Source organism: Crinia signifera, chromosome 8, assembly GCF_055691185.1.
Source record: "Crinia signifera chromosome 8, ASM5569118v1, whole genome shotgun sequence".
Lineage (NCBI taxonomy): Eukaryota > Metazoa > Chordata > Amphibia > Anura > Myobatrachidae > Crinia > Crinia signifera.
In genome coordinates, this window is record NC_139224.1 from 61,991,122 (window position 1) to 62,011,083 (window position 19,962).

Genomic DNA, 19,962 nt, shown 5'->3' on the forward strand with positions numbered 1-19,962 from the left:
TAAGGGGTTAAACTAGATGAGATCACGATCACACACACATCAGTCACACAGAGCACAACGCTACTATTTTGTCCATTGGGGTGTTGCCCAGCGTCAAGGGGCTTTATACTGAGTCTGTCCAACCCAATATGCAAATGAACATCCCCTGATCACTGACGTAGTATCACCCCACAGCATGCCAAGCCCTCCCATTGGTCAGTGGCCTCTGGTCTCATTGACAACAAAACATTCAGCACGCTTCAGTACGAGGTTAGTGAGTGGGCGGGGATCTCAGTTTTGGAAGCCAAGCCTCTTCTTCATTCTGTATGAGTTCTTATGAGCTCCTGGTGGCCGCAGCGAGGCTTGGCACGCAATGTGCCGGCGTCACAGCTGGGGAGGGGGCGTTGTGCGAACATGGCGAAGGTTTCGCCTGTGACAGCTATTTGAGGTGGTGAGCCTGACAGAAGCCGGAACAAGGTGCCAGCTCCCCGGTGTGGAGTTCTAGCGTAGCGGCTCTCTCAGCTGCCGGATGGAAGCAGCCGAGATGAGCATGGAGAACATGGAGACCTTGACGGAGCTGGGCGACGAGCTTACTCTGGGAGATATTGACGGTGAGAACCGTGAGCACCGAGCAGACCTGTGGGCGATCACGGCTTTCAGAGTCGACCATTGCTTATATATTTCGGGGAAGGGGGTGGGGTGGGTTGCGAGGCATAGCATAGAATGCATCATACTATGTAGTGTAGGTGGGCGTAATATCTAGGAACACCCTACGGAGTCGGTATAGGAGTGCTAGGGTTAGACACAGATGTATCAAGCCTTGGAGAGAGATAAAGAGGAGTAATTTTCAAAAGCACCCAACCAGTTTTTGTTATTTCAAAGTCTGTGCTGATAGAAGTTAATAGGTTGCTTTGTGCACCTGGTTCACTTTATCTCTCTCCAAGACTTGATACATCTCCATAATATCATGCACCATTGGTGCCTCTTCATTTTAACTCAAAGTTTTTGAGTTTAAGGCTGGGGCCACACATCGTGGCGCAGCAGGACCCGCTGCACTGCAAGGAGTCTGCACACAGGCATCTATGCGGCTGACCCTGTATTCGTTTTGCGCACCCAGCCGTCGGGTCCGACTGGACAGCGCACCCAGCCGTCGGGTCCGACTGGACAGCGGGATGACTGCATTTCAGTGTGAACACATACATTTCAATGGTGCGGTGCCTCACAGTTTTAAACGTGAAATGCGGTTGGGAGTGGGCAGATCCTGTTCTCAAACACAGCCTCCTGAATGGGACCCACTGCACTGCGTTGTAAGGCCGCAGCCTGACTATTTCACACGCTCCGGCTCCTGCTGGGCGGCAAAACCCAGCACGGCCAGGTAGCCGTGCAGCACACATCAGTTTACAATGGTAGCGATGGCCATAGCCCGGCAGCCGTCCCTTCCATTGGTGCGATCCGGCTGCAACCGGGTGGCCGTCCCGTGTGAATGGACACAATTAACAACTACTGTGTGCGGCACGGCTTTTGGCCATGCGGGGTTTCGCCGCCCGGCAGGAGCCGGAGCGTGTGAAATAGCCCTAAGAGGCCCATTTATCGATAATCACATTTACAATGCGATCTGGGCAGAATATTTGCACCCAGGATCGCTTTGTAAAATGCGATGCTAGAGCTGGATGTATCATCCCCTTGCTTGCAGGGGTAGGGCTCCGAAAGGATGCGCTCAGCCAGAAACTGGGTTAGTGTTGATGCACATACGCGGTTAGTGTTGACCCCTTCGCTGCATTGCCTCGGCAGCAGTGCGATCCTATAGCCATAGGCTACAATGGGCTACCCCCATCTCAGAATGGCGATAGCCCAGGGATGCAAAGCCAGTCTGCCTGGTGTTGATACATCAGGCAGCTTCTCTTCCCCCATAGAAACCTATGGGGGATGTGGCCGGCGGTGGTGCAGGGGGGATCGCAGCAGGAATCTGAGATTCCTGCTGCGATTCCCCCTTTGTTACATTTCAGTGATACTTCATATTTGCGGCTAACACACCCCCCCCCAACTTTTTTTTTTTTCTGGATTTAGCCATAAATGTGGCTCAGAGAGAGAGAGAGAGAAATTAAAATCTCCATGCAGTACTTACCAGTTATCTGTAACAATAATATTTGCAGGTTTAACATCTGTAACAATAATATTTGCAGGTTTAACATGACCTATCTTAAATATATGTTTCTAATTGTAAATCTGTTAGGTCCATGTATTAAGTTATTGGATTAGATGAAGGTGCAGCTTTAGGTTCCTGTGTGTCATCCTGTGGTGAGTGTTGTTGTGTTATGTCAGAGGAAAGGTGGTGTCATTCTGTCTAAACAGGGTTAATGATGGTACACATGAGAGCTTGTCAGAGGTATCATTCAGAAGGTGTGAGTCTGACTCATTGAGGCTTGCTAGAGTAAAAGTTTACTCAGTGGCTTTCAACGTTTTCAACGTTTTCCACAAATTGGTTTGTCTGGGCCAGGCATAAGAATACACAAAACATGTGTGTTAAATTTACAATTTGTTAACAAAAAGTAGTAGATTTATTCAATAACTGATTATTTTACCTCATAACAGTGATATACTGTAGCAACCTACAGGGGAAACCCTCAGTGGGCCCCACTGGCTAGGGGCCCGCCTCCTCTTGGGATTATGGTGTATTTTTTACAGTGCTTTGCCATTATCTATCTGGTTATCCTGCATGTACTACCGTAGCAGTATTTACTATACATACTTATCAAGGGACCATGCACTCTGTAATGTTTGGTCAAGCCTCTATGGTAGCAACTACACTTAAAATGAATATTTTATTTTGAATACAATGTTTTTGATTTAAAACAAATTGCAGGTTTTAATCTAGTGGCTTGATCAAATCTCGTTGCTGCCCACATATTGCAGGCTATGATATTACATCTGTGCTTTTTAACAATGTTTAAAGGTGGTAATAAGTATCCTCATGATGTTAGAAGCACAAGTTTGAAATACCATGTTGAATCCAAAGACCATTAAAACATTGGGCCCAATATCAAGCTTGCTTTATTTTTATACTAGCTGACCCGCCTGGCGTTGCCCGGGAAACCCTTGGGGTTTCTTTATTTCCAAAATTGCTGACAAATGTCATCTTACAATACGCTGTGCCAAAGACCTAAGATTGTAATTTGTTATAGATTCCACCATAATGTTAAAATGTGTTTGCATTGATACTCAATGACGGCAATGAAATCAGGTGTGGTGTTGTTGTTTGAAACACAACGCTCCTGAGTTGATAACTTGTATGTGTTGATGAATTCCACATCCACTCCTGAGATTTAGCACCTACTGTATGACATATCCTCCAACATCTGAGGGTCAGAAATCGGTACAAAATCAGAAAGGGACGTGGCCACACCTCCATTTCTATACTTTCAAATTGTACAGTTTCTAGGGTGTGTAATTACAGGCGCTGAGTGCGAAGGGACCGGGGTGGGCGTTACGTACCCCGCCATAATTAATTAAAAATTCTCTGCTCCCTGCCACTGCCACTCCCCTCACCGAACCTGCAGCAGTCTCTGAGGTCTGGGGATCTGTAAAGCACATGCACCGGGCATCTCTACCAAACAGTGGGGCAGCCCCTGAGTGTGGGAGCAGGTCCACGGGCCTGGCCACATGATGTTATGACGCGACGCACGCTACCCGCACCACTGTAATGCCCCACTGGGAATGGGTGCAATGGGCCAAATTCTTCCCTACACCCGCCGAGCCAATCCACTGATCCAGCCATCACAATCATCAATGGGTGCATTGCTAAGGTTTGAGTGTAAGAAGTTGAAGAATAAGACTGAGAAAAAGAATTGCCATGTTACAAAGTGTACAATTTACTCAATAAATCGTGAAAAAAATGTAAGTGTACATAGAAGTACAATCAAGAAATGAAAGTAGGATTAAAAAAATAAGTTCTGATTCAAACTGATAATTGTTTGGATGGGGTGGGTTGTGAAACAAATCTATAGGTGGGGGTATGGATATTGTGGGCATAATTGGTGTTTGTTACACCTACATGGGGCCCTCAATTGATGGGATTTTCACTACAGTGTCACGGTCACATTGTCACCATAGGGGGATTCCCAATTGGGGTCCAGGTGGTCTTTTAGGGACCCTTTACAATCCTGTAGGTCTCTTCTCCTTGAGCTTACGGTCTCCCTTAATGATAGTAATTATAATCACTGAGGGAGACCATAGGCTCCAGGAGAAGAGACCAATGGAATTGTAAAGGGGTCCCTAAAAGACCACCTGAACCCCAATTGGAAATCCCCCTACGGTGACACTGTAGTGAAAATTTCTCATCATCTGGGTACCCCCTGTAGGTGTACCAAACACCAATTATGCCCACAATATCCATACCCCCTCCACCTATAGATTTGTTTCGCAACCCACCGCCATCCAAACAATTATCGGTTTGAATCATAATTTATTTTTTATTCCTACTTTCATTTCTTGATTGTACTTCTATGTACACATATTTTTTTCACGATTTATTGAGTAAATTGTACACTATAACATGGCAAATCTTCATCTCAGTCTTATTCTTCAACTTCTTACACTCATAACATTCAAACAAATGCATGCAGCGCTCATGCTCATCGACCAAACATTATCTATGAACCAAAAGAGTCTGGGAAACCCTTAAGGCAGAGCAGTGCCTGATATCCAACTGACTAATGCTGCTTTCCCACTGCAGACCCGTTTTAAGTTACAGGTAATCTTAAACGGTATTTAGCATTCCCACTGCAGCAGATTACAGTTTTAAATGCCATTTAAGTACCATTCCCATTGCAGGTAAAATGTTTTAGCTCTTCAAAACGTTTTTACAGCACAGATGAGTGCCTGTGACTTTAATGGGCTTTTCAGGGTTAAAAAGGTGCACACCTACAGTTGTTTTCACATAATAAAAGGAGGGGAAGGGGCCAGTGGTGCGTACAAATCCCGCAGCCGTCAACATTTGTGCTATGTGTCGGCTCAATTTAACCCATGGTGGACAGTCAAATATACATTGCTGGCCAGTGCCAGCTATGTATATATTACTGCCTAATAACTAAATCATTGGTGCCCAGTGGTGCCTGTAATAAATAGATTGCTGGCATGTGTCAGCAATCTATATATTACTGGCTTAGGATTCTCATTGGTGCCCAGTGGTACCAGAAATATATAGATTGCTGGCATGTGCCAGCAATCTATATATTACTGGCTTAGGATTCTCATTGGTGCCCAGTGGTTCCAGAAATATATAGATTGCTGGCATGTGCCAGCAATCTATATATTACTGGCTTACAAAAAAAAACATTGGTGGCCAGTGCTGCTCCTTGTGGAGCAGGACGGAGGGAGGCGGGGCATGTGGCCGGACCAGCGTCGCTAACGGCATCCAGCAGCAGCCAGCCGGACACAGCGGGGCAGCGTGGACAAGTGAGTATGACAGGAGGGGGGGGGGGCGGGGGGTGGCAGCGGGGCGTACCGCCGGGCTGAAAGTGGTTAATCTTTCAGCCTGGCAGCGTACACACACGGAGATGATGGCTGAAAAAATCAGCCATCATCTCTACCGTTTAAGATGCATTCCCATTGCCTCTTAAACGGTAGATTACCGTGTAAAACCCTGCTCTGAAAACGGGTTGAAATACCGTTTAACTTTAAACGGTATTTCAACTCTGGCGCTTTCCCACTGCAGCCTTAAACGGTATTTTGCCCTCAAAAATCGGCAAAATACCGTTTTAAGGCTGCAGTGGGAAAGGGGCATTACACGGTGAGTGCAGTGTACCCACTTTGTATTGATCAATGGGTGCATTGGCCAGGACAAAGATTTCTCAGTGCAACTGGAGGACTGGAGAGACGGATATGGGGAACAAAGTAGAAATGGTACATTAGGTACAGTTTTTATTTGCCGGTACAGACTGTTAAATAAACGGCAAATTATTTTTTATGTGTTCTGTGTCTTTGTGTGTGTTGTACTGTTTTTGTGTGTGTGTTGTAATGTATGTGGTTTTGTGTGTTATATTGTATGTATCTCTGTCCAATGCGTAAGTGTGTGAGGTGTGCTATGTATATACAGTATGTGTGTGTTGTGTCTTTATGTATCTGTGCAAAGTTTAAATGTGTGTGCTGTACTGTTTTTTTGGGTGTGTGTGGTGAATGTGGGTGTGTGTTGTGCTGTTAGAGGTATGTTATGTGTGTGTATCTGTGCAATGTTTAAGTGTGTGTTCTGTGTATTGTACTGTTTTTGGGTGTGTGTTGTAGTGAATGTTGGTGTGTTTTGTACTGTGAGTTGTGTGTGTGTGTGTGTTGTGTTGTGTGTATATCTGCCGAATGTGTAAGTTTGTGAGGTGCGCTACGTATATATATGTGTGTGTGTGTGTAGTGTGCTGTGCATATCCTGGCAATGTTTAAGTGTGTGTGTTCTCAGTGGCGTAGCTTGGTTTGGGGCGCCCCCCTGCCGTTAATTAATGGGGGGGCGCCTCCCCCCCTCCCCACCCTGGCCACCGGTGCCACCCCCCCCCCCCACATCGCCGCAGGCTTACCTGTCTCCGCGTCCCAGCTCCCCTCCTGGCTTCAATTAATAACTATGCAGACGGACCATGATAAAATGGCCGCCCCATACCGCAAACAGTTTCAGAGAACTGTCTGCTTTATGGGGCGGCCATTTTATCGTGGTCCGTCTCCATAGAATTGATTGAAGCCAGGAGTTGTGTGTTTGTTGTACTGTTTTTGGGTGTGTGTTGTATTGTGTATGGATTTGTATTGTACTGCATGCGGTGTGTTTCCAGCGATTTCAGCCCCTATCTCCCCTGTGTGTACACAGCTTAAGTGTGTGAGGTGCTCTACGTATAAATGTGTAATTGTGTGTGTGTGTTATGTGTGGTCTATGTATATCTTCAATTATTTCCTAATTGTTTAAAGCCTTCACCATAATGTTAGAATGTGTCTGTCATACTCAATGACAGCAATGAAATCAGGTGTGGAGTTGTTCCTTCGTCCACGGTTTCCCAGATCGTCGATCTTGTCCCCAGATCATCAATGAAGGAAAATTAAAACTTGGTGTTTTTTAAAATTCTAAGTGAAATTTCCCAAAAAACGGCTTCGAGGTGCACACCACCAGGTCCAGAGGTATCTTGTTGCCAAATTTGGTGCCACGGTGTGTCCGCAATGCGACGGACACGCACGCACACACACACACACGCACACAGACTCTTCAACTTATTATATAGACAATTATTTTCCCCTATCTATGTCCACTTATTAATTGGGGAATTAAGTAAATAATGGTAACATGATGTGTGTATGAAGTACAGACTGCCAAGTTTACATTTAAAATTATATTGTAAGCTGGAAAAATGGCTAATAGTGTACTTTTACCCTCTGTGCTTTTGGTGTTCGGTGGAGAACTAAATTCAGAGATCTGACAAATTATTTTCGGATGTAATAATTATTGACGTTAACTGGCAGCTTTCATAGTGGTGTTGTGATGAGGGCATCAAAATTGCAGTGCGAGTTCCATCTGCTCATATGTGAGATTTGTTTCTGTTCACTCTTGTGATTAAAGGTGCCCATATACATTACAATTATTGTATTTTTAATTATTTTATTGTATACAATTTCGCATCTTGGTTTTGCGATGAGATCTAGTACAAAAAGTATGTACTGCACATACTTTTTGTACTAGATCTCATCGCAAAACCGAGATGCGATATTGTATACAATAATTGCAACGTGTACGGGCACCTTAAGTCAATACATTTTTATTTTTTTTAATTGCAGCTAAAAATGTCAGTGCCTAATTTGTATTGGTAGAGAATGGGGTAATATTTTTTTGCCACTATTCTCTGGTAACCGGCACCACTGAATAATTTGTACCATGTAGATTGTAGTTTCATTATAGATATCAGCAATGTAAAGTAAAAAATTTGAAATCACAGCAATATGAACAATTGAAGGGACTTGTGCTTGTCAGTGAGTCTTCAGTATTCCACACTCCTGTACTTCATTATAGTAAAGAAAACTATTATCCTACTTTGTGTTGATGGTTTTTTTTCTGGTAAAGATTACAAATCTGAGATGAAATTAAACTTTTTGTTTTGAAGTATGTTTCTTATGTTCTTGTATTTAAATGATCTGTCAATTTTTTTATTAACAATTGGTGCGATTCAATTGGCAGAGTGAGAGTGTAGCTCCTGGGTTTACTTGCCAGAGATATTCAATTGTAGTGTACCTTTTAAAGGTATCCACTGGTGCAATATGTCCTTTTTTCATGCGATGGAGCTCATGAAAACTGGCACATCGCAGGTAGTTTTGGTGCGAGTGCGATTCCAGGCGCACTCCCGTGGTCCTTGCATATCAATCGCAAATCTCACTGGCTGCCATGAATATCTATCGCAGCCCATAGCCCCTGCTAAGATCGAATTATGCAAAAGGGCCACATACAATGTATCCTATGCAATTCTGTCCCCTGGGAAGGTCTGGGTCCACATTGCAAGCAAAATGCATGCAACCAATTTCTGAGATACAGTACATCACACTAGTGGATGGAGGCCTTAACCCTCCTGATGGTGTTAACTAGTTCCTCAGCACTAGTCATGAGCTTACCACTTGTGGCCTGCTACTTAATTTAAGAGAAGCAGCTTTCCATGAACTAAGCAACGGGCATTAATCATGATAAGGTGCACATCCCAGTTTAAGTCCCGGCTATGATGCATTTAACCGATTATCTCAGAGGAACTGCAACCCTACGGTGGTAACTGTTTACATGGACAGTGTAAGCGTTCGAATTATGTATTGCCTCCCAGCACTGAGGTCATGGGTTTGATTTCCACCATGGCGCCAACTGTGGGAAGTTAGCATATTCTCCCAGTATTTGCATGCTTTTCTTTTCCAGGTAATCTGGTTTCATCCCACAATCAAAGGTTAATTGGCTTCCAACCAAAATGAACCCTTGTGTGAATGTGTGCGTGTATATATTGTAAGCATTATATGGGACTAATGAGAATGGCCAAATTTCTCTATACATTGCAGGGAAATATGTTTGTGCTATGAAAATAACTGATAATTAGTAAATAATAGTTAATCTTCTTTGTGCTCACATTTTGATCCAATATAGAAAATGCCCAGCCAATGGGGTCTACGCCAAATTTGTTGAAAAGTGCTCGCACCTCCATAATGGTGCAAGCAAATTTCAGTGAATTTGACCCTGTGAAGGGTGCGAGTTAGGGTTAATTCAGGTGCTGTTTTCAGCGTGAAACGGCAACTAGGGGTTAATAGGATCGACTTCAATGTGTGTATCTATACACACCCAATATGAAGGTGCACCTCATCTAGTGTATTTTAGAAGTCAATACTAACACTGCCAGAGCGACCACTCCTTCAGGACAGCGTGGCCAGATATCGTGGAGGGTAACGCTGGTCATACACTAGACCAGTGGTTGCCAACCCGTCGCTCACGAACTAATGGTAACTCGCGGCAGCGATCCATGTGGCTTGACCACTCTGCAGCCCACGTCCCTTTATTACCCGCTGCCGGCTTCCCTTCCTCTGAGGGGAGGAGAGCGCATTGTGTGTCTCTCCTAAACCTCACTCTGCATCCCTGTGACTGGGCCGTCTGCCAATCAGAGCTCCGCCAATTGATAAATTGGAGTAAGTCGGCTCTGGTCCCATCCAGATGTATGGTACATCTGTGGGGCAATGTTGGACTCAACCTCTCTTTCTGCCACTGGACACGTGTGGTCTGCTGCAGGATCAGATCCGTCGGTTTCTTCAACCGAACAGGGTCCCAGTGCATCAGGCAATGCAGGGTCTAGGCCAGGCATGTCCAAACTATGGCCCTCCAGCTGTTGTGAAACTACAAGTGCCTTGCCACAGTTTTGCTATTAGGGAATGCTAAAACTATGGCAAGGCATGCTGGGATGTGTAGTTTCACAACAGCTGGAGGGCCACAGTTTAGACATGCCTGGCCTAGGCCTCATGGTATCGACATTCGAAATGGTTGAGTGGGCAGAATTCCACTCTCGTCCCCTGCAGAAGCTGATCCTAAAATGATGGGATGGTCTACCTCAACATCTCAGGTCTCTCACACCATTGGTACTATCCTCCCTGACCTGGTGGTTCAACAAAGCTCACCTCACAGTGGGTCAACCTTTCTGGATTACACAATGGGTCCTCCTCACCACAGATGCTAGTCTGAGGGAGTAGGGGACCATAGTAGAATCCCAATCCTTGCAAGAAAGAGTGGTCACTGAATCCCTCATATGTTTCGGTTGATTGTTGAGAGATGGGGCAAGCCAGACGTGGATCTCATGGCATCTAGTCACAACCACAAAGTGCCCCTGTTCGAATCTAGGTTCAGGGACCCTCGAGCAATGTTCACAGATGCTCTCTCCATTCCATGGAGATTTCATATTCCATATGCCTTTCCTCAAGTGTCATTGCTTCCTTGATTTCTAAGGAAACTGATACAAGAAGGGGGAAGTCTGATTTTGGTGGCCCAGAAGGCACTGGTTTGCAGATCTTCTGAGTCTATCCATTGCTCCACCATTTCGACTACCTCCTACAGCAGGATGTTCTCAGTCAGGGTCCTTGTGTACGCAGGGTTCTGAACCAGTTGGCTTTGATGACAATTCCAAAGTAACTTATGTAAATCGGTTACAATGTTTCTGTTAAACATCTGGATTGCTACAAATTTAAAATGCACATAAAGAAGCAAGTCTCATCATTGTTAAAGAAGGTATTCACTAGGAATAATCAGGCGCTTCAACAGTGAGCTGCTTCTGCAATATAAGCAGCTGCTTTGGTGTGAGGGCAGTCACTCCTCACTCAAGAAGAAGAAAAAGGGACTCGCACAAGGCGAGTTAAGCAGCGCTTGTATCAATGAATGAAACACAATAGTTTATGAAAAAGTAACAAATTTTACTGATAAAAATGGTGTACACAGTACAGCATTACATGTATAATAAAAACAATGAAAATATAGTAACACAATAAATTGGAAGGTGGGGAATAAACGTAAATTGGAATTAATAAAATAAAATGGAAAATGTCCCCGCCTCAATGGACATATCTGGAAGTATTATTTATGATCACTTGTTTAGAAAGATGGGTAAGTGCACATTACCAATGGAAGACTCTGGATCCTTTTAAAGAGGTATGGAGCTGGAAAGTCCTCTCGATGTATGCGGTATGTAGATGGTTACCGCTGGAGGTATGGAGGGTCGCTCAATAAATTTCAGTCCTCTGTTGGAGGTATGAGAACCGATGTGGGTGGTCTCTGTCACCGGAGGTAATTCCGAAGTGATGCGCCCAAATGAGGATTCCAGCAATTGGATCAAGTGAGGCTTCCGTGCCCAGGAATGGAACCTCACTGGTGTAGATGTTGTTACCAGGGGTTTCTAGAGCACGGTGTCCGCCAGCGAGTCGTGTCCAAACAAGGATAAGTGAATGAAAGTCCACAATGAATATGGTATCACAGCAGTGTCCAGAGGCAGGGAGGGTTCACCTTTCCATTTTATTTTATGAATTCCAATTTACGTTTATTCCCCACCTTCCAATTTATTGTGTTACTATATTTTCATTGTTTTTATTATACATGTAATGCTGTACTGTGTACACCATTTTTATCAGTAAAATTTGTTACTTTTTCATAAACTATTGTGTTTCATTCATTGATACAAGCGCTGCTTAACTCGCCTTGTGCGAGTCCCTTTTTCTCATCATTGTTGTCTGAAATAAATAAATTAATTGTTTGAATGGAACCACTGTACTCTTATCAGGATAGTACATGGTAATTTCTGAAATAAAATATGTTTGACTTCTCTGAAACTACAACAAATATTTATTCCATACTTTTTAACAATAAAGCATAAACCAGACAGCTTGTTTTGGTACAATTTTTGGGAAAGTTTTTTTCTTATTGCCTTCACAATATTGAAAGGAATGTATGCGTAACGGATGTAACCAGAAAATCGGCACAGATCAAATACATTAATCAGGAAATGAAAAAAGGCCCCTTGCATTAACTGGTACAGGGTAATTTACCTTTCTAACAATGGGCCTTATTCTAGTTCACTCTTTCTGACAAAATCCTTCTTAGATGGACAAAACCATGTGCACTGCAGGGGGGCAGATGTAAAATGTGCAGAGAGAATTAGATTTGGGTGAGTTATTTTGTTTCTGTGCAGGGCAAATACTGGCTGCTTTATTTTTACACTGCAATATAGATCTCACTTTGAAGTAAAACCCCACCCAAATCTAATTCTCTCTGCACAAGTAACATCTGCCCCACCTGCAGTGCACATGGTTGATGGACAATAAGAAGGAATGTGTCATAAAGAGTGAACCAAAATAACCCCCAATGTTTGCAGATGGGTACCATCTCTCATCATCTTGTTTTGGCCATAACCATCTACCTCTGGCTGGATGCATCATTTGCACACACAGCTCTCCATTTTCATTTATATTATTGACAGTCCCACAAAAAAGTGGACATGGGTCAAGAAAAAAAAAAAGTAGGGATATTCAAAATATGAATTTTCCCAGGCTCCTCTAAGGGCAGTATTCAATGACTATAATTACGATGTGCAGCGAATCCTGTTTAGGATTCGCTGCACATTCGCCGTGTTCCAGAGGGCTGGAGCCTTCGCTGCCAGCCCTCGCTGACATAGTATTTAATGCCGCAGGGGCTCGCTGCCCCTGACGACGAAACCGCAGGGAGCCGGGGGACGGCGGCAGGCAGGGAGATGGAAGTCTCCCTGCCTGCCCCAGAATGTATATGGGGGCTAGGAGGGCTCCCCGGGACCCAGGCAGCACAAGCTGCCCCCCGGGAGAGCTAGCAGGGGACTGGGTAGGAGCCGCTAGCACTGCTCCCGATCGTGCATATGTAATGATCGGGAGCAGTGAATATATGAATATGTAATGAGCGGCTCGGCTTCTGGCCCCCTGCTGGCTGTTATGTGTAAAAAAAAAAAAATATATAATAATAATATTTAAAAAAAATTAAATATATATTCATGTCGACCTAATGCTTGTCAACCTAAACCCATGTCAACCTTTTGAAGGTGCCCACCTTTAGTGGTCAACCCAATGAATGTCGACCTTCCTCTAGTAGACCTAATGATCCCACCTGAGTGCAGCGCCTTATTGACAAGAAGGTGGTTTTATTTTCACATTGCACTTTTATATTTAAAAACAGCGTATCGTCATCCTCAGGCGAAACGGAAGATGTTTGGTGTGGATAACTCTCACCTGGAGGTCCCAGACACCCACAACAGGTTTCTTCTTTTTGCCACGATGTCACCGGCTTAATGCCTTTCAGACGCCTCCTGCTGCATTTGAATTTTATTTACATGGAATTGCACAGCCGCTTTCCTACAGTTGTGAAATGCCATACAGACAGGAATTAGTACCTCTGTGTAGTCTACCAAAGGATTCATTCACCTTTTACTTTTTTGAGGCATGTGTCATGATTGATGTACACTTTACATTTGTATTTATTTTTTTATTTTTTTTTGTATAGCCTTTTCCCTATTTTTGCATCTTAGTTCACATAACGTGTATAAGGTTTTTTTTTTGGGTGCAAAGGTTTAAGGAATTAGTTACAGATAAAGCATAACCATGCATGGTAAGGGTTACTTGGGCCTGTTTTTTGCCTTTTTCCACATACTGCATTTTTTACCCTTAAATTTTATGTATTTTATTAGGTACTTTGGATGATTATTGTAATTCCCGTGTGACAAAAATAAAGTTGCAGATCAAGCACAACTAGTCATGGCATGGATCACTTGTATTAGACCTGTTTTTTGCCTTTTTCAGCGAGGCTGTATTTTCCTGGTATTGGGTATGCCGGAAATAGGGTTGGAAGGGGCTTGACAGAACTTTTACTTGCTTGCTGTTTACCTTCTGTCATTGGGTGCCCTTGGGAATGACCATTTCCTTACAAGACTATTGGTTTTAGGGAATCGGAATAAAGAGAGAACTAGGATACCAATGGGTTCCTCCCCAGCTTAACCCAATCAATATTTGTGTTGCCATGAACTCTTAATCTGTTAAGAGTTTTCTGTCAACTGGACTTTCAGAAGGCAGTAGATGAGAACCCTTCCAATACTGTAATGAGTGTCCATCAGAGCAATTAAATAAATGCTGCGACTAGCAGCTTATCTTGTCTGAATCTCTCCCTGAAATGTAAAAAGTCCCGGTTGGGCGGCCATTTTTTCACATTTCTGCTTGCCACCTTGGGTGGTGGTGATGGTACCTGTCAATCTTTTTGAAACTCCCGCAGAGACTGCAGCCACCCTACATTTATCCTGCCAAGAGGGTAACTTGAGTAAATCTAAGTAAGCACACAGTTATATCATTACTACATTATAAACCTTTCTGCACCTAGATGTTAGATTGAAGAACTACAATGATATCAAAATACAGTACATTGGGTTTGATTCATAGTTGTATGCAACGCTAATGTTTTTTCACTAACGTCCTATGGGATACTGGGAATGGTCTTAAGACATTGGGTATTAGAGGGTATCCGCAGGAGACAGGCACATCTATAACTTTGAAGCTGGGTGTACTGGCTCCTCCCCTCTGATTCCCCACCCAGGAACCAGTTTAGAAAAATGTGCCCTCAGGAGAGGATGCACACTGCTGGAGCTCCAGAGATGGGGCGTCTCAGAGACCTGTCCTCGCCAGTTGTTGGATGGCAAAGTCCATTTATACATGGGCTTCTCAAATCCAGGAAGGTATGCTGGCTGATATGTCACTGGCGCAAGTTGGAGAGAGACTTCGCCATATCCAGGATACAGCAAAAATCCTATGTGATACTCAAAAGGAGCTTGGAGCTATAAATGCTCGCTCTTCCGCAATGGCGGTTTCGGGTCGCAGGGCCCTGAGACAATGGGTAGCTGACCCAGAGTCCAAGCGGAGTGTGGAGAATTTGCCTTTTAAGGGAGAAAAGTTGTTTGGTAGTGAACTTGACGACCTCATATCCAAGGCTACAGCCGGCAAGTCGACTTTTCTGCCGACGGCTCCCACTCACGCTAAACGTCCCTTTCATGGTCAGACGTCCCAGTCCTTTCAGGCTTTTCAGTCCTTTCGGCCTTCCAGGCAGAGGGCGAGAGGCTCCAGCTCGGCCGCCAGAGGGGGCCGTGGTAGGTTCAGTAAGCCCGCCAGCACAGGATCTCAGGATCGTGCCGCTAATGCCACCGCCTCTAAGCCTGCAGCATGACTCGGGTTCCTACCCTGGAGTCACTTGCGAGGTGGGGGGTCGCCTGTCAGCTTTCAGCCACGTGTGGTCAGTCTCTCACCTGGATTCCTGGGTGAGGGATCTTATTACCAACGGCTACAGGTTGGAATTCGAAAGGCCTCCCCCTCACAGGTTCTTCAAATCAGGTCTGCCGGCTCTACAGGCAGATCGGGTGAACCTACAATAGGCAATACAACGCCTACTGACGTCACGGGTTATCATACCTGTCCCGCTGGAGGAACAAGGAAGGGGTTACTACTCCAACCTGTTCCTCGTGCTGAAGCCGGACGGCTCGGTACGCCCCATATTAAATTTAAAGTCTCTAAACCCTTTCTTAAGGGTTTACAAATTCAAGATGGAGTCCCTCAGGGCAGTAATAGCAAGCCTGGAGGAGGGAGAGTTCCTAGCATCGTTGGATGTGAAGGACGCCTATCTCCACATACCAATTTGAGGTCCACATCAGGCTTTCCTGAGATTTGCGTTGAAAGATTTGCACTTTCAATTCAAAGCGCTGCCATGCGGCCTGTCGTCGGCACCTCGTGTGTTCACGAAGGTGATGGCAGAAATGATGGTACTGCTCAGGAGGTCGGGAGTCAACATTATCCCTTACCTAGACGACTTGCTGATCAAGGCAAGGTCGGAACAGGTCCTGCTGCAGGATATAGCAAGAACCAGACAGGTTTTATCCGAGCATGGGTGGATCTGAACATCTCCAAGTCCTCGCTAACGCCGTCGCGTCGTGTCCTCTTTCTGGGAATACACAAAAGAGAGTGAAGAAAGGTCCCTCTGTGCGCCTAGGCAGCCTGCGGGAAGGTACACCTAAATGATATTCCCCAATATCAAAAAACAGAACAAAATACAAGCAAAGAGAAGGTGTTCCTCCTAGTGGCGCCCTATAAAGAAGAGTACGTCCCTGTAAATAAAGGGACGGTCCTCTTCTCCGTTTGGACGTGGTAGTGTATAATACCCCGGACTTCCCTCCTTTTAATATAGGGATCCTCTTCTCCGTATCACAAAGGAAAGCCAACAGATGATGTTAATCCCTTGGATCATCCACAGGGGGGCAGAATTCCCTCCAATAGTATAGATACCGGAAAAAGAGTGAAAAAGGAGGTACATAGAATAATACCTTTTATTAAGACACAAAAAATCCACAAATACAGAGGTAAAAAGTGGCCAATTACCCAGGTGTTGGAGAACTAGTGTGGGTACAGAAGTTCTCTAATGCGCATAAACGGAAGGTGAATACCCGGGATACACCTCCACATCCAGGCCAAAGGGGTAACAGGTCCACAATCCAATCCTCACTAAAAACAGATAGGCAGCAGGAGCTCCAAACGTTTTCGATCATCCACTGTGATCTTCTTCAGAAGAAGATCACAGTGGATGATCGAAAACGTTTGGAGCTCCTGCTGCCTATCTGTTTTTAGTGAGGATTGGATTGTGGACCTGTTACCCCTTTGGCCTGGATGTGGAGGTGTATCCCGGGTATTCACCTTCCGTTTATGCGCATTAGAGAACTTCTGTACCCACACTAGTTCTCCAACACCTGGGTAATTGGCCACTTTTTACCTCTGTATTTGTGGATTTTTTGTGTCTTAATAAAAGGTATTATTCTATGTACCTCCTTTTTCACTCTTTTTCCGGTATCTATACTATTGGAGGGAATTCTGCCCCCCTGTGGATGATCCAAGGGATTAACATCATCTGTTGGCTTTCCTTTGTGATACGGAGAAGAGGATCCCTATATTAAAAGGAGGGAAGTCCGGGGTATTATACACTACCACGTCCAAACGGAGAAGAGGACCGTCCCTTTATTTACAGGGACGTACTCTTCTTTATAGGGCGCCACTAGGAGGAACACCTTCTCTTTGCTTGTATCTCTTTCTGGGAATGTTCCTGGACACAGAGGAGAAAAAGATTTTCCTCCCTCGGGAGAAGATGGAAGCCATACAATCCCTTGTGATGGTGATTTTGGCAAAACCTCAGGTATCGGTTCACTAATGCATCCAGTTATTGGGCAGGATGGTGGCCACCTTCGAGGCCATTCAGTTCGGACGCTTTCACACCAGAGTGTTCCAACTGGATCTGCTGTCAAAATGGTCGGGTTCCCATCTCCTGATGTACAAGAGGATTTCTCTGTCGCATCAGACCCGGCAGTCCCTTCTATGGTGGACTCAGGAGTCGAACCTGCTTGCAGGTCGGAGTTTTGGCATCCAGGATTGGGTGCGACTCACGACCGATGCGAGTCTACTGGGATGGGGTGCTGTGACCATGGACAGAACCTTTCAAGGTCAGTGGTCTCGGTGGGAAGCGAGACTCCACATCAATATCCTGGAGCTGAGAGCTGTATACTATGCAGTGTTACAGGCCCAGGATCTCCTCCAAGGTCGGGCGCTCCAGATACAGTCCGACAACGCCACAACTGTGGCCTACATAAATCGCCAGGGAGGCACGAGGAGCAGGACTTGCATGAAAGAAGCTTCCAAGATCCTGGCTTGGGCGGAAATGTACGTAGTGGCTCTGTCGGCCATCTTTATCCCGGGTGTGGACAATTGGGAGGCGGACTTCCTAAGCCGTCACCCCCTCCACCCCGGGGAATGGAGCCTGAATTCTCAGGTTTTTGCAGCAATTGTGGACCGTTGGGGTCAGCCATCGATAGATCTGATGGCATCCCGGTTAAACCACAAGGTTCCCAAGTATTGCACAAGGACCAGGGATCCATGCGCAGTGGCGATAGACGCCCTGACAATTCCGTGGGTGTTTCCCTTGGTGTACCTGTTTCCACCCATACCACTGCTGACAAGGGTACTCAAAAGGGTACGAAGTCAGGGAGTGGAAGCCATTCTGGTGGCTCCGGACTGGCCAAGAAGAGCTTGGTTCGCGGATCTGCAGAGCCTGCTGATCGAGAATCCTTGGCCCCTGCCTCTAAGGAGAGATCTACTCACACAGGGCCCTTGCGTCTTCCAAGATTTAGGGCGGCTACGTTTGTCGGCATGGAGGCTGAGCGGCAAATCTTAGCTCAGAAAGGTCTGCACTCATCAGTTATCACCACGATGATTCCGGTCAGAAAGCCGGTAACAAACACCCACTACCACAAGATCTGGAGAAAGTACGTGGGTTGGTGTGAGGAGCAGAAGGTCCCCCCAGCAAAGTTTAACCTGAACAGGTTATTGTGCTTCCTGCAAGCGGGATTGGATTTGGGTCTCCGTCTGGGTTCACTAAAAGTCCAGATTTCGGCCTTGTCCATATTCTTCCAAAGAAAATTGGCTGTCATCCCGGAAGTACAAACATTTCTTCAGGGAGTGCTTCACATTCAGCCTCCCTTTATACCACCTACACCACCTTGGAGTTTGGACGTCGTCCTAAACTTCCTTCAATCCTCCTGGTTTGAGCCTTTGGAGTCGATAGACTTGCGGTACATTACCTGGAAGGCGGTGGTCCTTTTGGCCCTAGCCTCGGCTAGGAGAGTGTCTGAATTGGGAGCCCTATCCTGTAAGAGCCCCTATTTAATTTTTCACTCAGACAGAGCGGAGTTGAGAACAAACCCGCGATTCCTCCCTAAGGTGACTTCTTCCTTTCACCTAAATCAGCCTATTGTTGTCCCGTCTGCGTCTGGTTCACCGGATATTCCGGTATCCCTGGATGTGGTGCGTGTCTTGCGTGTTTATGTCCAGAGGACTTCAAGAATCAGGAAGACCGATTGTCTGTTCGTCCTGTATGACGCACAAAAGAAGGGACACCCTGCATCTAAGCAATCTATTGCTAGATGGATTAGGACTACAATCCAACAATCCTATGTGACGGCAGGCCTGCCAACACCTGCTGTTCTAAAGGCTCATTCCACCAGATCGGTGGGCGCATCCTGGGCGGCTGCTCGGGGTGTGTCAGCCCTGCAACTCTGTAGAGCTGCTACATGGTCGGGGCAACACACCTTTGTAAAATTTTATAAATTTGATGCCCTGGCCAAAGAGGATAACCAGTTTGGGCAGGCAGTGCTGCAGCAGTCTCCGCACGTACCCTCCCTTTCTGGAAGCTTTGGGACATCCCCAATGTCTTAAGACCATTCCCAGTATCCCATAGGACGTTAGTGAAAATAGGAATTTAATACCTACCGGTAATTCCTTTTCACGTAGTCCTTATGGGATACTGGGCGCCCGCCCTGTGCGGGGGTCTGGCTGCAGCCTTATTTCTGCTGTTAAAGTTCAGAAGTTCATTTTATTGTCTTCTGGTTGTAAGGTCTAGTTCAGTGACCTTGGTTTAAAGAAAATCCACTTAGTAAGTGGTATTATAGTTGTTTGTTATTTTAATGTATGCGGGTGTGCTGGCATGAATCTCACCACACATTTCACACTTATGTTTACATAGGTGACATAAAAGTTATTCCTCTCATATGTTCATTCTCCTTTGGGCACAGTTTTTCCATTAACTGGTTCCTGGGTGGGGAATCAGAGGGGAGGAGCCAGTACACCCAGCTTCAAAGTTATAGATGTGCCTGTCTCCTGCGGATACCCTCTAATACCCAATGTCTTAAGACCATTCCCAGTATCCCATAAGGACTACGTGAAAAGGAATTACCGGTAGGTATTAAATTCCTATTTTTGCTATTGCACTCGGGGGTGGGGGGTAGCTCAGTAAAGGCCCCCCATACACTATGCAATTCGCATTCAAGTTAGGCTCTTTTCCTGCAATTGTGAAAACCGTACAAAATGCGTGTGAATGAC

General features: G+C 45.4%; 1 protein-coding gene across 1 annotated transcript in view; it reads left to right on the forward strand.

Moving 5' to 3' along the window:
* The first annotated feature begins 286 nt into the window (after positions 1 to 286).
* SREBF2 (sterol regulatory element binding transcription factor 2) overlaps positions 287 to 19,962 on the forward strand; it is a 47,552-nt gene continuing 27,876 nt past the window's right edge. The window contains exon 1 of the mRNA XM_083156564.1: positions 287 to 590. Within this exon, the coding sequence (XP_083012690.1) occupies positions 509 to 590 (82 nt within the window). The 5' untranslated portion in view covers positions 287 to 508. The remainder of the gene's footprint in view (positions 591 to 19,962) is intronic.